Consider the following 18,808-nt stretch of genomic DNA (forward strand, 5'->3'; position numbering starts at 1 on the left):
AATCCTTACACAGCCCCTATGATGTAGATATAATTGTTATTTCCATTATACAAATGAAGCAGCTGAGGCCATTAGAGGTTAAGCAATTTGACCAAAGTTTCATAGCTAATAAGTTGTGGAGTCAGAATCCAAACCCAGAAAATCTGACTTGAAACTCACAGACATAACTACTCAATACACAAAGGTATTACATTAAAGTCCACCTTAAACTAAAATGGTTTTTAAAACTAAGTTTAAAATAATCCAATGTCTAATCAACACAGAGAATATTAAAGTGTAATCTATATTATATACTGAAACTCGGACCTTGCTCAATCAAAACCATGATCTTTTATTTATTCATATAATTCTGGACTCTGAAGAAATACCACTTAAACTAACTGTTGCTACTAGGCAAATACCAATCTGTTCTGGTGATCACATTCACTTTTCCTGTATTTGAGATCTCTCTAGTAATGGAGGAAAGACATTAGTGCATCAGTTCAGATTTGCCTCTGATTCCCTGTTTTCATGAACCACCTTTCCTGTGAAGCAGAGCTCTGTGTACAAGCCCGAATCTACAATCAATATTAATAAATAATAAATAAATAAAGGCATGCATCCATGTAATAGTAGGAATATTCAGAAAAATTAAATTGTTTTCTAAGTTCAGTGACTTTCAGTAACATTTGATTTCCTAGAATTTCAGTCAATTATTTTCTGATAATTCTTTTTATTTAAATCTTGGTTGAGATTTTATGTACTTTAATTATGTCTTGACCTCATTCTGTTTCAGAGTTAAAAGTCACCTAAAATATTTATACTTTCCATTTTCTGTAGCTATCAGGAAAATGTGCCACTAAATCTCCCTAGTTGTTAGTTGAGAGCGTGAGACTGGGATAAAGGATAAGGAGGAGACAGTGACTGAAGGGGAAGATGATGAGTGGTGAAGGCAAACGCTGACACCTAAGACTCAGCTAGGATTCCAAAACACCTCTGGTGAGCTTAGCTCCTGGTCAATAAAAGCAGATCACTTAGATTAATTGTAACAGATGGTTTTTAAAAGAAAAAAGAAAAAGAAAGCAGGCTGTCAAAGGACAGCACTTTCAGATGGAACTTCTCTAAGACCTCTAACTACCTACCTGTTCCCGAACATCTTGGAATTCTCATTATGAAGAAGATGAAGATAATACCTACTTATAGAACTGTAAGGATCAAGCGAGGCACAAAGTAACCTACTGAAGCAATATGACTTCATTATGGCTGTGATTACTATGACTTTAACGATTTGGCCTTGGCATTCCTGCCTTCGGCTTTTATCCTCTCTGTTTAACTCCAGCACACATTTTAATGGTCCAGGCAGGAATTAAGCCCCTCCTCCCAATGCTTTGTTTATGTAGATTCAAATAAAGAAAAGTCTTGATTTCTTCCGACTTCTTTCCCAGAACAACAACCCTCTTGCTATTCATCAGTATCTATACTCAGACAACGAGCTGGAGTTGAAGTTACTGAAGGAAAGTATAAAGGAGGCTGCAAAATAGGACAGCCCAGAAATGTGCAAATAACTCTGATGAAGCACCCTGAAAGCATTAAAGGAAGAACACCAAAAAGTGGCCGCCTGCACCTGTTTCATTCATTTCAATCTAGGCAGAGTCAGGTTCAGCAGTTAGGTCATATGTTTTACTTCCAAAGACTTCAGAAACAGTAAGAGATTAATCGCTTTAAACAGTTTTCAATAATAATCTATTTTACTGATTTTTGTCATTAAAAAGGCAGTTGAGCAGAAGAGTTTCAAAGATAGGATAAATGCAGAGTATAAGAAGAGGGCTTATATTTGCATGCAAAAGAGTAAAAAACATAGGAATTTATCTCTACTCCACTAAAATTAGATTTTCATAAATTATAACAGTGACACTACTGGTGAATTAACATAGGATAATGAAACTATTTCTCCTCACATGCAACAGTAATACACACACACATACACACACACACACACACACACACACACACACACACACCACAGATACCTGTAACTATTGGTTTCTCCCACTTTAAATGCATATGAAAATCTGTACTATCTAAGCAAGTTAATCAAAAAATCACTATTACATTTATTTTAAGTGTTAGTTGTCTTCTACAAGACTTTTCAGAAACACATTTTCTGGATATTGTCAGTGACTTATTTTTAAACTGTGCTTTGCGGAGACTCATTCCCAAAAAGAACCTCCAAGAATATTCACCATATAAACTAAATGCTTATTTCCCTAAGGGGAAATACCTATGGCTGTTAACTGAAATGTCTTGCTAGCTCTAGTAAAATGTTAAGTTCACTAAAACTAAAATTTTAAATCTTTGAAATAACAAGCAAACATAGGCCTAAACCCTCTCTATTCCTTTCTATTCCATGGTACTTATCTGAAATATCATTAAATGTGAACAGCAAGATAAAATCACTTTAACCTTACTATTTTTTAGCCATATTCAATGACAGCCTATGGCTTTTTTTTTTTTTTTCATTAAGTTGTGGTCTGTTCACTGATTACTCACTTCGAGCTTTAATTATTTTCTATAAGAAGCAGTTTATTTCAATCATTAACACCAAAGACTGCCCAAAACACTCTTCCTTATGAACCTCAAAATATTTTATCATTTCATTATGTCTAACTGTATGCTTGTTGGGAAGAATTCAAGCATTAGTCTGATTTAGCCTGCAGTATACTCTTGGTAGCAGAGACAAATGGCAAGATCAGAATTGAAATTCACTTCTGATGAATCTCTCACAATGGCCCGTTATTTCAATCAACCTATATCTAATAAAACTGACATCACTTAATGCATATCTGTCATATCCATGAAAAACAACATAGAATTATGGATGGAATTAAGGATAAAAGAAGTTAAAGCAAAAAGGATGATTCCTTGCTGTTGTATTATGAATATGAAGCCATATATATACATATGATCCTTCTTCCTTCCTCTCTCCAACCACCTAAAAGAAAACTACAGGACATTACCACAAGCCTCCTGTTATTAAGAGAAGTCCCAGAAAAACACAGATTATTTCTCACCAAGGAAATTAGCTAGTAACATGTAAGAAAAATTGTATTCAATCCTTTCTAGTTCCATTGAATTGACTTGACTAGGCCAATAGACTTTTATGAGATGGATTGGCTTCAATGTAAAGCCTAATAATATTAAATATAAATGCATTCCTGAAGGAATTAAATCAATGGATTACCCAGCAACTTCCTGATTTTTCTATCATAGCTTGTCACCCTCACCACAGTGAGCACATTGCACACTGTGTAGGCAACAGTAAGATATAGCCACAGTAAAGGAGTTGGGTAAACATAACATTCTAGCAAAAGCAGATGTTAATTTCTCTCCCCCTTCCTCCACCTGCTGTCTCTCTCTCTCTCTCTCCACTCCCCGTTCCTCTCGCCACTTTGTCTTTGTGAGAGTATACATATAAATACACTTGCATTTACAGAGCTCTATATATTCCACAAACTTTAAAACAACTTAGTTTTCATGTATTTTACTACTCCTTTGTGCAAAAAATAGCTAAATATTTTAAATACTCTTTTTAACAAAGGTTTAAGTGAAGTCTTTTAAAGTATAATAGAGAAATTATTTCCATTATTTATTGAATAATCTAAAACCCAGTTAAAGATTGTTACAAATGATTCAAAAAGTATTTTTTCACATCAGAAGTGAACACTATATAATAACTGCTAAAAGGCAGAAAGGTTTCCACACACAGTGATACGAGACTTTTTTTTTCCTGAATGAAGGTGATGGCCCTATCCACACTAAACTATCCTATAATAATGTGAACTTCTTGTTTGGGCTAATGGAACAGCATATCTTCTGCTGTGGAGGCCACTTGTATCATGCATTTCCTTGGTTACTGTGGCCATGTGACCATTCTTAACCTATTTGGGAGATACTTACAGTAAATAGTACAATGAGTGAAATGCCTTCCAGTAAGTTTCTTACATGTCTTTCCTACTAAAACGCTCTATGTAATAGATTACTCCAAGAAAAATTTGTCCTGCTGGAATAGAGGCATAGCATTTTAAAATGGAAAAGGACTGATAACCAAAACAGAGAAAGTATTCTTCCTTTTTTCTACCACTTCTGAAAGCTACATAGCTTGCCAGATTAAACCAATGATGGGTGAATATTTACTAATGCAGAGCTTTATTTTTCCAAAGAAAGTATTCATCATAAAAGTTATGCTCACATTTGCATTCCTTACAGCATTTGCCATCCACATACGCAAGAGCCGACTTAAGTGGGCAGTCAGGATTTGGACAGATGAGAGTTTCACACTGGATGGTTCCATTCTGAAAAGAAAACAATATTTAAAGAATTTCCAAGTTGAAGTTTAGTCGTTTTCAAGAATTTTTGAATCCATTCCTTAAATTTTAAACTCTTCATATGAAATGTCATAAGTACCACTATTGTTTTTAATCATGGGTCTTCAGCAGGACCCATCTTTGACAGGGACAGTGTTCAGGACACAGGTGGAGGGAGGAGGACAATGTGGCAGGGACATGGCAGGCCTCACAGGGGTAAGCCTGGAACACCCAACAAACCCAAATTACTCATAAAATGAACATCAACAAACCAGGAGAGTTGTGGAATAGCTGCCGCCATCCTGGAAGTGTCAGCCTCAAGACCCACAATCTCTCCACAGATATTTAAGCTTGAACAGACCACGGCCAGGAGGGGAGGCGGTGCGGACAGTCACCAGAAGGAGGCGCCAAACTGGTGACAGGACCACCGCAAGGAAGTTGATTCCAAAGGTCTCCCAGAGCTCCCAGGTAGCTGGCTACTCGGGTTTTCCCAGTCATTTTATTGACCTCACTATACCACATTCCATCTTTTACTCAATTTGATTTTTGCTCCCCATTTAAAAAATTTAGGAACATATTATGCTCCTGAATAAAAATTATATCACACAAACATGCACATGTGTGCACACAGACACACACACACACACAGTTCTGAACTATTTTGATCTTTTTATATGCATAATCTTCTATTTCTGAATAAACTGAATGAACTTGGAAAAATTTTTTAAAAGGCTAATTTACATAGATCTCTAACTTCTTTCCAGAAAACCAGCCTTAACAGATAAATGCACGTGTAATTTAAAAGTTTAAAACCAAACTCACTTTAAACTTTTCTTTGAAAATGAACATATATTTCTGAAATCATAATGTATAAAATATTCTACTTCATTAGTGAGCAATTAGCAAAATCACATTTATTTAAACTCTGTATTGTATTCCACTGTATTAGTAAACTATTACATTGCCTCAACCATTTAAGCTCTATCATTTGTTTATATTGCTTGAGCTGGACACAATATTTAATGCTGTATGTGACTCAGCTTCATTAAAATGCATTCATAAAAAGACGAGGGAAAAAATATCTCTGGAAATGTTAAGGGTAAGAGGACAGTCTTCTTTGGGAATCACCTTACTTAGTTTAAATTGCTAACTTCGTGTGTGTACCAATAAACTTAAACTTTATAGCATTTCTAAACCATAATCATCTTTAGAGGATACAAGGTGTTTTTAATAATGCAACACATTTCTTCAGATGTGACCAGGTTTGTTGGCACTTTAGTGTTGTGTCTTGAGGAAATGGGTCTTGAAATTTTCATGATTACATTGTTTTAATAAATATTTAAAGAGTGGAAGCATCTGAATTCCCTTAGTCTGAACTCAAATAGAAGCCATACCAGGCATGTGCAGTTCTTACAGCCATCTGTCCAGGACTCAAATTCTCGGTAGGTGGTTCCCTTCATGGTGCAAGTCCTTTCACAATAGCACTGATCCAATCTATTCATTCGCTGCTCAGCTCGAGACAGCTGCGACACAAAAGAAGGGGTTTTACATTGTTCATCCTTCCAGCAACACAGAAAGTGAAACACTCTAGCAGGCATTTAATTTTTTAAAAGTATGTAGCAGTAATGATGGCTGTTCTCATCCACCACTTGTCATAAACATATTTAAGACTTTAAAAGAATGAGTTTTTTTCCTCTTCTTCTTTTTGTGATAAATTTGCTCCCTGCCTTAGAAGCAAACAACATAATTCATAAGACACAAATCAAAGGTTAATTCAAAACAGCATCACTCAAATGCAGAGAATTATTTTCCAGGAAAATGTTTAACTTCATTAATATGCTTACTCAAGTAAAAAAATAAAATTCAGAATTTATATTGTATAAGAAACAAATCATACATCATACAACACAACCATCAGGTAATCTGTAAATACCATACAAAATTATAAGTCTGGTGAAATTGTAGGCAAACCTGGTATGTGCTTACAATATTAGTAAATAATCCTAGAACTGTAACACAGTGGTAGAAAGCATTCGTGGTACCATTTCTTTGATATGATTCTGGTGTCTATATTCTTGACACTGTCCTCCCGCCTCCTTACATGTAACGAAAAGCTAAATAAAAATAAATAATAATAAAAACTAAACAATAGGTTTTGGGGTATGTGTGAACCTAAAATGCAATAAAAAAATAAAATATAAAAAAACTAAACAATAAATCCTCCTGTAGTAAGCAGTGTATAAACTAGATAATCTGTCTCTTTCCTGATTTGCTGAACCATGTGTTATACAGATGGCTAGAATTTTAATATTTATAAGCCTTTCCTTAAGCAGGGATTTAGATTCCGTCCTAGCAAACAGTATGTTATAAGAATATCCTTGAGGGGAAAATCTATGGTTATAAAAGGAAGTATTAGGAACATCAAGGATTTTTAAGCTTCCTCACTGTATTTTTGAGTAGCTTTTACCTTGGCTGATGTTTTGGCTAAAATATCCTGTAGCTCCATGATTTTCTGCACAAGTCCGTGGAAGTCATTGCAAGTTGGACAGGCTGGAATTACAAATACTACATTGATCAAGATGCATTTATAAGGGGTTCAATCGTGTTAAGTCTATGCTGACAGCTAATATATGGGAACTCCACAGTGCAAGAACTAATAGACTTACTGCGATTAAGATCTGGGCACTGAGCGATAAATCCCTGGGGCATGACAAGTAATTGCACATCTTGCATTATACCCTGTGTGTGAAAAATAAAAAAAAAAAGACATATTACTTTCATTTACCCAAATTATGTTCAATGGTCAAGTTCATGAAGAAAAGCATTACAGAATAGACTCACCAAAATCCCTGAGTAAAAATTCTTTGTTAATGCATTATTTCTACTTCATACCAAAGGGAAGGAAATTCATCAGACACAACAGATGATTTCCCATGTATTCTTCTATTGATAATGTTTTTAAAACCTTAAGATTTAAATGTCAAGATATAATTAAGAGGCAACAGTTATGTTGTTTCGAGAAGTTATTTTTAGTTAGCCACTAACGGGCTTGAAAATGACCTTTAAAAAATCAACCTGATAATCACTTCTGGCTTCAGCAACTCTGACATTGATACCAATTTTAAATTAACTTTAATTATTGAAAATGATAGAAACACTGAGTCATGAAAGCATGCTCATTTGAGCATTTCTCATTTTTCATTTGGATCTTTTAACACTAATTTCTCAGTTCAAAAAGGACAATAGATTTATTAAACAGCTACAGAAAGATACAGTGATGAGTTCTTATGAGTAAAGAAAGTTTAGCATGAATTTTTTAAATGCTAGCTGGAAATGACTTGTTTTACACAGTAAGTTTTACCATGTTTACAGGCAAAATTTACATGCATACTTATTAAGGTATAATTAGCTTCCAGCTTGCTGGGGTCTTAAAGCAAAGGACAATGGTGGCTCAGAAATGATCTGTCAGACACATCCAGCTGTCTCTTTTATCTGCCACCCATGCCCCACTTTCTTCATGGCCTTTATATATTTTATCAAATTATTATTTTACTTTATTCATTGGAAAAAATGCAAACAAAATATCTAATGATAGGGATAACAGTACCAACATGAAACCAAGATAATTTTAAATGTACCCATAAAAATTTACCAAATACTGGACTAGCAAGGGTAGGATTAGATGGAAGCAAATTGTGTAACAACTCCTATCACTTAGAAGCAGCAACATAAAAATAAGTCTACCAAGTACAGTTATATAGTTTGTGCACTGTACAACTCTAATGGATACTATTTACAGACTGCAATAAAGAGAATGATCCCTAAAGTTGTACACATAATTGATGTGTGGAGATTCTGAGGCCACACTCAGGCTCCATGGGAAAGACTGTCATGATTCAACAGAGAAGAGATTTGGCATTCACAGCACACATCTGCCATCCCTTACCCGGGAAAACAGCATGATTTTAGGATTTGCAAGCATGGAGTCAATTTCCTATTTGTGTCACTTACTAGTTTCCTGGATTTAAGCAAGTCACTTAACCCCTCTGTGCAGGTTTGTGCATAGTAAAACAGAAAAAAAAAAAAAAAAAGATCCTGCATCAAGACTAGCAAGGCTAGGATTAGATGGAATCATATATTTCAAGTATCTGGTTTCCTGGTAACAATGTTTGAATAACATTCCAAAACACCTTTATAGAATTTTAAACTTTGCTTAGAAAACAATTAAATTTGCCAGTACCCACTCTACCTTGAAATCTATGAGTTAAACCTATCACTTATTCTTCTTTGACTTGGTAATCGTTGAGCCACTTCCATGTTGTAGGTACTGTCATAGTCACTGGGGGAAAATGATTACACTATGAGCTTGTAGTCAAGCAATATTCTGGACTTTATTTCTTCATCTTTAAAATATGGAAAGAAGTGACATGTCCTTTAGAGCCTCTCCAATGATGAAATTCTATGAAGTATTGTCTCTAAGTACATACTAAAGGAAAATATACAAATGATGGCTACTTTCTCTTTTGACAGATTTGTGCACATATGTGTATTCCTTTTTCACTTTCTGCAGTATGAGACCATGAATAATACATACTAGAAAGCTTTCAATCCTCTATTAACATCATTGTAAAAGTATCATCAAAGGTTGTATTTCAGTGGTGGAGACTTTATTTGTCTGTTAACATTTTAGGTTTTCATTACTTTGAAAGATTGATTCAAAGAATGACATGTTAACTGCCCTGATAGCGGCCTTGTTATCATTTCTGCAATGCCTGAAGATTAAACACATTGAAAAAAAGAAGAGAAAATAATGTTTGCTGGCTAAATAAAATATTACTGTTTTAAAAAAAGACATAGACACAAATTTTCTAACTTACAAATCAAATTATTTTGTTTCACACCATAAAAACTAAAATCTACTTTTTGAAACTCATTAGAAAACATTTATATTTTATTCTCAGACTTTTGCCAAAAGATACCTTAAAATATCCATGTGCATTATTTCTCTGTCCTAGCCAAAATGTTGCGCCTAGAGGCAAGTCTGTAGATGGCTTTTCTACCACCCTTTCATAAATTCTGCAAAAAAGAAGCATCAAAGAAGGAACATGAGTAGACAGTCATTTCTTAGAATCTTTCATTTCCTAAAATGAGGACATTACACTTACTTATTGCAGTCAATGTGTAAAATCAAATGGGAAGCACTGATGGCTAAGGAGAGCTTGTGCCACTTGTCATCAGCCAAAATGTAAGGAAACACTTCTGTGTGAGGGCGGTGACTGCCTGAGCGGTAATGTAGTCTCACTTCATTCCGATGGCCACTACTTTCAAGTTCCAAGTACCTGCAGAGAGAAGAGCCATATGGGACACGTTAAAAATAAAGTTCAAAAATGATTGAGGTGACTTCTGCCTACAGAAGGATGGAACAGATGTAATTTTTCCTAGTTCTCTAAGTACAACCAGACATTATATACAAAAGAAAAAAAAAAAACCAACAACAAAAAAAAAACACAGAAGAATCTGGAAGATAGAGAAAAGAAAGATATTCAGAATCCAAGGAACATTATGGTACTGAGTTCAATGGGTTTCCATTTTGTGTCATATATCCTAGACTGGAGCTAAAGAAGCCCACAAACTGGAGATATCAATAAATGTAAACCTAAAAGATCCCCAAGAGGAGTCTGCTTTCTCAGCCAAAGGAAAAATAAGGATCAGCCTAGCAAGAAAGAAACTTCTTGAAATAATCTCTCGGTTCCACTCAAACATCACAGGAAAAACTGTGACCCCCATCCCAAACCATGCCAACCAAAAGCTAAGTGAGAAACATAGATTTCTACCCTGTTTAAGCAAAAACGAAGCACCTAACACCAGAGTAGTGTCAGAGAAGACCAAGTTGAGAGCCAAGACTATCAATCCTGACAGGCAGTAATGAGCCCCCACAACCCTATAGCACTAGTGAAGACCATATAATGAGGAGCCTGTACTTCCATATCCATTTGGAAATTATGAAGCGCAATTTCCTTTCCCCACTGGGAAAGTATCAAAGGAAACCTACTGCAGAGTCAGGATTTTTACCATCATCCAGCAATAATAAAACCACCCCTACCACAGTCCCAGCAGAAACCATATAGGAAACTGGAACTTCCCTCAACTCAGAAATAAAAGAAGCTTCCCCCTCCACTGTCAACAAAGGCAGTTGGGGAATCTAGACTTCCACCTCCACCTGGCAGTAACAAGATAACACCCTCCCTTCCCCTGTCAAAGTAGTGTCAGACAAAACAGGCAGGTTAAATAAAATTCAAGTCACAGAACATGATACAAAAGTGTCCAGGTTTCAATAAAAAAATCATTGATTATAGAAAGAACCAAAGACATCGCCAACTGATTGTAAAAAGACAAAGAACAGAATCAAGCTAAAATGATAAGGATGTTAGATTACCCAACGAATATTTCAAAGCAGCACAGACAAAAACAAACTATTATAAAGACTTAAATGAAAAAACAGAATGTTTCAGTAAAGAAAAATAGAAAATTTTGTTTAATACCAAATAGAAATTTCAGAACCAAACACTGCAATAACTGAAATGAAAAGCTCAGTGGATAAGCTAAACAGCAGAACAAAAGTGACCATGAAAAGAATCAGTTAACCCGAAGACAGAAAAAAAAAAGTATCCACTGTGACAAATAGAGAGAAGATACACTGAAAAAAGAAGTTGAACAGAATCTCAAAGAGCTCTTTTATAACAAAAAATCTAACATTTGTATCACTAGCATCCAAAAAAGAGAGGAGAAAGAAGTCGAACTTAAAAAACGATACTTGAAGAAATAACGGCTGAACACCTTTCAAATTTGGCAAGAGACATAAACTCACAGATTTAAGAATCTAAGGAAACCCTAAACGAGAAAAACTCCTAAGCCATATAATAATTAATCTTCTGAAAACTAAAAACAACTAAAAAATATTGAAAGCAGACAGAGACAGAGAAAATCTTGCACATTAAGTACAAAAGAAAATTAGAGTGACAGTATATTTCTCAGCAGACACTATGGAAGCCATAAAGAAGTGGTAAAATATTTTTCCTGTGACGAAAGCCAAACAACTGTTTATACAGAATTGAATATGCATAAAAACATCCTTCAGTAATGAAGGAGAAATCAAGATATTCTCAGATAAAGGAAAACTAATAGTATTTGTCATGAAAAGACTTACTTTAAAAGAACAGCAAAATAATGATCTCTAAACAGAAAGAAAAAGATAAAATAAAAAACTTTGGAAAACCAGGAAGGCAGAAAGAAACATAGTATGTAAAAAAAATACATAGGTAAATACAATAAGCTTTCCTTTTCCTCTTGAGTTTTCTGAGGTATGTTTGACAATTGAAGCAATAGCTCAAAATGGAAGCAAAAGAGTTTGTATCCTAAATGTATGTTAAAAAATATTTAAAGAAACTATATTATAAATGAGTGAGGGTAAAGGAACACAAAAAGAACTAAAACTTCTATACATCACTTGAACTGGTAAAATAACTACACGAGCAATCAGTCATAAGTTATTTATATATGGTGAAATATCTATAGCAACCACTTACAAAGCTATACAAAGAGAAATACTCATAAATATACAGATAAAATAAAATCGTAAAACAAGTAGCTCATGTTAAGAAAAAATAAAAAAAACAACAAATATGAAATAAAAAATAAAGTGACAGACTTAAACTCAAGCACATATATAATTTTATTTAAACAGTCTACATACATCAATTAAAAGAAAGAGATTAGCAGAAGGGATTAAAAACCATGATATATTCTGTCTGCAAGAAACTCACTTCAAATACACAGTATAGGCCGTTTGAAAGTGAACAAATAAAAAATAATATATACTGAAATTATTAATCAATGGAAAGCGGAAGTGGTTAAATGAATATCAGAAAAAATAGATTTCAGAGTAAACAAAAATACCAGACAGAGAGATGCTATAAAATGATGAAAACAATCAATCCATTAAGAAGCACAGCAATTCTAAATGTGTATTACCAAAAACACAGAGCTGCAAAATATGTGAAGTAAAAACTGAAAGAATTGAAAAAACTAAATGGTTAAATCCACAATTACAGTTGGAGACTTCAATGTCCTTGTTTCAGCAATTATTTGAACAATTAGCCAAAAAATCAATATATAACTCAAAAACACCATTAAGTAATAGGATCTACTCAACATTTATAGAACATGTCACCCAACATGTTCCTTTCAAGTTCCCATGGGGTTTATATACCAAGGAAGACCGTATCTTGGGCCATAAAATGAAACTCAACGTGTAAAAGAATTTAAATCAGATAGTGTGTGCTTTCCAACTAAAACAGAATCATACTGAAAATCAATAACCAGATAATCTCCAAATGCTTTGAAACTTAATCATCCACAGATCAAAGAGAAAGTCTCAGGGAAATTTTTAAAAATACTTAAAACTAAATTAAAATTGAAATAAAATATCAAAATTTGCAAAAAACAGGTAAAGCAATATTTGAGAGAGAAATTCATAGCACTAAAAGTTAAGTCCCAAATCAATAAGCTCCCACCTATAAAGCAAAAAAAAAAAAAAAAAGAGCAAAATAAACACAAAGCAAATAGAAGTAAGGACCTAATAAGAGCAGAAACGAATAAAAGTTAAAAAATAGAGAAAAATCAATGAACCACAAGCTGGTTCTTTCAAAAGAGCAATAAAATTAATGAGCTAACTAAGAAAAAAGATATCGATATTAAGAAAAAAACAGATTTCATTACAGACACTGCAGACATTGAAAGTTTAATATGGGAATACTAAACTCTAGACATGAAAATTTGATAAATGACACAAAATGAAGTAATTCTTCAAAAGATGCAACTTATAGAATATGAATTAGATTACTTGTATAGTCCTATAATTATTTTCTTAAAAAATTGACCTCATAACTTTAAAACTTCAAAAAATTAAATCTCCAGGCCCAGACAGTTACACTGCAGAATTTCCTCACCTACTAAAAGAAGTCATTCAATTCTACACAATTTTTTCCAGAAAGTAACAGAGAGAAAAACTAATAAATTAACTTTATGTAGTTTAATATTGCCTTGATACCAAAAACCACATAAAGATAGTACTAAAAAGAAAAACTAAAGACAATACGCTTTCTGGGTATATAAAAAAAAAAAATTTAACAAAATATTAACAAATAGAATTCCACAATATATAAAAACAATGATATACCACAATCAAGTGGGCTTTATTCCAGGGACACCAGGCTGGTTCAATATTTGAAAATCAATCCACTATATTGGCTAACAAAAGGATAAAAATTATTTTATTATATTGACCTATGCAGAAAAAGTATTTCACAAAATTTAACACCCACTCAAGATGAAACTCTCAGAAAAATAAGAATAAAGGGGAACTGTCTCAACCTACTATAAAGCAACCACAAAAAACTACGGATAACATCATACTCAATGGTAAAAGACTAGATGCTTTCTCCCTAACATCCAGAATAAGGCAAACCTTTCTGTTCTCATCATTCTCATTCAACATAGTGCTGAAAGCGCTAGTTAGTGCAATAAGAAAAGAAATGAAAAGGAATGCAGAAAAGAAAGGAAGTTATGAAGTCTATATTTGTAGATTACATGATTGCCTACATAGATAACCTCAACAAATCTAGAGGAGCTAGTACTATCCCTTCTGAAACTATTCCAAAAACAGAAAAAGAATGACTCCTCCCAAACTCATTTTATGAGGCCAGCATCATCCTGATACCAAAACCTGGCAGAGACACAACAAAAAAAGAAAATTTTAGGCCAATATTGCTGATGAACATCGATGAAAAAATTCTCTATAAAATAGCAGCAAACCGAATTCAGCAGCACATCGAAAAGCTTATCCACCATGATCAAGTCCACCTCATCCCTGGGATGTAAGGACGGTTCAACATATGCAAATCAACAAATGTAATCCAATAAAGTAGGTATTGATGAAGCTTATCTAAAAATAATAAGAGCTATTTATGACAAAGCCAATGTCATACTGAGTGGGCAAAAGCCGGAAGCATTCCTTTTGAAAATGAGCCCAAGACAAGGAAGCCCTCTCTAACCACTCCTATTTAACATCGTATTAGAAGTTCTGGACAGGGCAATCAGGCAAGAAAAAGAAATAAAGGGTATTCAAATAGGAAGAGAGGAAGTCAAATTGTCTCTGTTGGCAGATGACATGATTGTATATTTAGAAAACACCATCGTATCAGCACAAAATCTCCTTGAGCTGATAAGCAAATTCAGCAGTCTCAAGATACAAAATCAATGTACAAAATTCACAAGCATTCCTATACACCAATAATAGACAAACAGAGAGCCAAATCATGAGTGAACTCCCATTCATAATTGCTACAAAGAGAATAAAATACCTAGGAATACAACTTACAATAGACATGAAGAACCTCTTCAAGTAGAACTGCAAATCACTGCTCAAGAAAATAAGAGGACATAAACAAATAGAAAAACATTTCATGCTCATGGATAGCAGAATCAGTATCATGAAAATGACCACACTGACCAAAGTAATTTATAGATTCAGTGCTATCCCCATTAAGCTACCATTGACTTTTTTAACAGAATTAGACTACTTTAAATTTCATATGGAACCAAAAAAGAGCCCATATAACCAAGATAACCCTAAGCAAAAAGAACAACACTAGAGGCATCACACTACCTGACTTCAAACTATACTACAAGGCTATAGTGCTATAGTAACCAAAACAGCATGGTACTTGTACCAAAACAGATGTATAGACCAATGAAACAGAACAGAGGCCTCAGAAATAATACCACATATGTAAAACCATCTGATCTTTGACAAACCTGACAAAAACAAGCAATAAGGAAAGGATTCCCTATTTAATAAACAGTGCTGGGAAAACTGACTAGCCGTATGCAGAAAACTGAAGCTAGACCCCTTCCTTACACCTTATACAAAAATTAAGTCAAGATGTATTAAAGACTTAAACATAAAACCTATAACCATAAAAACCCTAGAAGAAAACCTAGGCAGTACCATTCAGGACAGGGGCATGGGCAAAGCCTTTATGACTAAACCACCAAAAGCAATGGTAACAAAAGCCCAAATTGAGAAATGGAATATAATTAAACTAAAGTGCTTCTGCGCAGCAAAAGAAACCATAAAAGGTAAAAATTGATAAACTGGACACCATCAAAAAGGGAAATTTTGTGCATTTTAAGACCTTGTGAAAAGATGAAAAACATGCTACAGTTTGAAAGAAAATATTTGCAAATCAAATATCTGACAAAGGATTACTACCTAGAATATAAAAGAACTCTCAAAACTCAGCAATAAAAGAAACAGAAAATGGGGAGAATGGTATCATTATGGCAGATGGGAGGCAGGATTAGATTGCTGCTCCAACTCGGATGAAGAGAGCAGTGTGTGTACACTCGCATAGTGAATTTTAGCTCTAGATCGACTGCAAGAATAAACCAGGAATCCCTAGAGGACCCAGAGACCCTCTGAAGGAAGCAGATCGCTCCTGCAGACCCCGGGAGACACCCCAAACACTGTGAGCTGTGAGTGCTCCAACTGTGGAAACAGGAAAGGGAGATCCTCTTCTCCCTAACACACATCCCCACTGGAGAAACTGAAGGTATATTTGAGGAAGAAGTTTCCAAATTTACCTGGAGCTGAGTCAATCTAGAGAGCCCAGCGAAATACAGGGGTAGAGGAAGCAGCAGGAAAGGCCCTGGGATCTCGATGAGTCCCCAAGCAGGCCATTCCTGGCTGGCACCACAGGGATCCTTTGGGAAGGTGGCCAGAGGCATAGGGGAAAATGCCACAGGCAGAAGGAAATCTCCAGCTGAACTTTGTAACAATTTAAACTAGGCAAGAAGCCTCCTGATCAGAACCTGGGGGAGGACATGAATCCAGTGTACAGACTCCATGGCCGTGGAAAGAACCAAAGCGCTGTTCTTTGGCAGCTGGGAGGTGGATAGCCTCGAGCAAGTTCTGAAGCCCAGCTCACCTACCGCCTGGAAACAGACTCTGGGCTGTTGGGGCGGGCCACAGTGGGAGTGAGACTGCCCCTTTGGATTTCCCGGGAGCTTGGTGAGGCCTGTGACTGCCAGCTTTCCCCCACTTCCCTGACAACCTTCATGACTCAGCAGAGGCAGCCATTATCCTGCTAGGTTCACAACTCCATTGACCTGAAAACCTCAACCCCCACCTGTAGGGGGGAAACCCCGCAAGTGCCATGGCAAGGGTCTGAAGCCACAGCTTGTTCCCATATAAATACTGATTTAGAAAAGAATTAGAAATGTAGACACATAGTTATTCCTTTATATAATATTATATAATTATTATACATAACATAATTATAATATATAATTATTTATTATATAATTATATAATTATATATAATAATATATCTTATAGTTACTTATAATCATAAAGATATATACTCAATATAAGGTTATATACCCAATATAACCTTATATTGAGTATATATCTTTATGATTATAAGATTATATATTATATATCATTATATAATAATGATATATAATAATATATAACCTTATATCGAGTATATATCTTTATGATTTATATCCTATAAATGTATCAGGTTAACAGCAAATTTCTCAACAGAAATCCCACCAGCTAGAAGGGATTGGCTCCCTATCTTCAGCTTCCTCAAACAAAACAATTATCAGCCAAGAATTTTTTATCCAGTGAAACTACGCATCATATATGAAGGAAAGATACAGTGTTTCTGAGACTAACAAATACTGAGAGAAATCATCACTACCAAGCCACCACTACAAGTACTCTGAAAAGGAGTTCTAAAATTTAAAACAAATCCTGGAAATACGTCCAAACAGAACCTCTTTAAAGCATAACCACACAGGACCTAAAAAATAAAAATGCAATGTAAAAAGCAAAAACACAAAACAACAACAAAAAGTACACAGGCAACAAAGAGCACCTTGAATGCTATGGCACCTCATATTTCAATACTAAATATTGAATGTAAATGGCCTAAATGCTCCCCTAAGAGACACAGAACCACAGAATAGATAAGAACACACCAGCCAACTACCTGCTGCCTTCAGGAGATTCACTTAACGTATAAGGACTCACATAAAGTAAAGGGATAGAAAAAGGCATTTCATGCAAATGGACACAAAAAGCCAGCAGGTGTAGCTATTCTTCTATCAGACAAAACGAACTTTAAAGGAACCGCAATTCAAAGAGATAAAGAGGGACATCATATGATGGTAAAAAGCCTCGTCTAACAAGAAAATGTCACAGTCTTGAACATACATGCACCTAACAGTGGAGCTCCCTAATTTATAAAACAATAACTAATGACCTAAGAAACGAGATAGACAGCAAGAGGAAAGTTCACTGATAAACATCAATTATTCTTAGGTTTGGTCATTTAACATAATCCCAGACTTCTTGGAGGCTTTGTTCATATGTTATTTTTTTTTCTTTGTCTTTGTTGGATTGGGTTAATTCAAAGACCTTGTATTTGAGCTCTGAATTTCTTTCTTCTACGTGTTCAATGTGTGTTTGTATTAAGTGTGTGTGTATATATGTACGTGTGTGTGTATATGTATATAAAAATTTATATATGTGCTGGAATACTACTCAGCCATAAAAAGGAATGAATTAATTAATGAGATTGGAGACTATTATTGTAAGTAAAATAACTCAGGAATGGAAAACCAAACATCATATGTTCTCACTGATATGTGGGAGATAATCTATGAGGACGCAAAAGCATAAGAATATACAATGGATTTTGGGGACTTAGGGGGAGGTGTAGGAGGGGAGTGAGGCACAAAAGACCACAAATAGGTTACAGTATATACTGCTTGGTACAGAGCTCCTGCAGTAATTCACAGGAGACGTGATGGTGTCTTGGACCAGGGTAGTAGTGGTAGATTGGTGGGAAATGGTTCTATTTTGCATATACTTGGAAAATAGAGCTGATACAATTTGCTGATGTGGAGTTTTGAAAAAACAAAAATAAAAAAAAAAATAGTGGAATTGGATCTTTTGACTCCAATGTTTTCTATTTGAGCAAATGGAAGATAAGAGATGCCACAGACTAAGATGGAGACTACAGGAAGGGTAAGTTTAGATAAGGGGAATCAAGTGTTTAAATTTAGATATGTTCCATTTAAGGTATCTAAAGAACATTCAAGAGGACATATAGAAAGGACAGCTAGATCTACAAGTCTGAGGTAGACAGAGGTCCATATGGGCATGGGAATATGGGGATAACAGGCATAAAGATCCACTAAAAGCCATGAAGGCATAGGGATCCCCTAGGGAATTATTATCAATAAAAAAGTCACTTTGACATTTTGAGGAAGCAGCAAAGGAAATCAGTGTGGCCAGGTAGACCAGAGAAGAAAAAAGTGAGAGTAATGTCTCA

General features: G+C 34.8%; 1 protein-coding gene across 4 annotated transcripts in view; it reads right to left on the bottom strand.

Annotated features, from left to right (window-relative positions):
• The window catches only part of NELL2 (neural EGFL like 2), a 449,663-nt gene that overhangs the window by 276,305 nt on the left and 154,550 nt on the right, over positions 1 to 18,808 (bottom strand). For all 4 annotated transcript variants that reach the window (XM_074403164.1, XM_074403166.1, XM_039461605.2 and 1 more), the window contains exons 5-10: positions 9,509 to 9,682; positions 9,323 to 9,419; positions 7,010 to 7,082; positions 6,811 to 6,893; positions 5,738 to 5,866; positions 4,229 to 4,331 (exon numbers count right to left, since the gene is read on the bottom strand). In XM_074403164.1, the coding sequence (XP_074259265.1) occupies positions 4,229 to 4,331; positions 5,738 to 5,866; positions 6,811 to 6,893; positions 7,010 to 7,082; positions 9,323 to 9,419; positions 9,509 to 9,682 (659 nt within the window). The remainder of the gene's footprint in view (positions 1 to 4,228; positions 4,332 to 5,737; positions 5,867 to 6,810; positions 6,894 to 7,009; positions 7,083 to 9,322; positions 9,420 to 9,508; positions 9,683 to 18,808) is intronic.

The sequence above is a fragment of the Saimiri boliviensis genome, chromosome 7 (genome assembly GCF_048565385.1).
Source record: "Saimiri boliviensis isolate mSaiBol1 chromosome 7, mSaiBol1.pri, whole genome shotgun sequence".
Taxonomy (NCBI): domain Eukaryota; kingdom Metazoa; phylum Chordata; class Mammalia; order Primates; family Cebidae; genus Saimiri; species Saimiri boliviensis.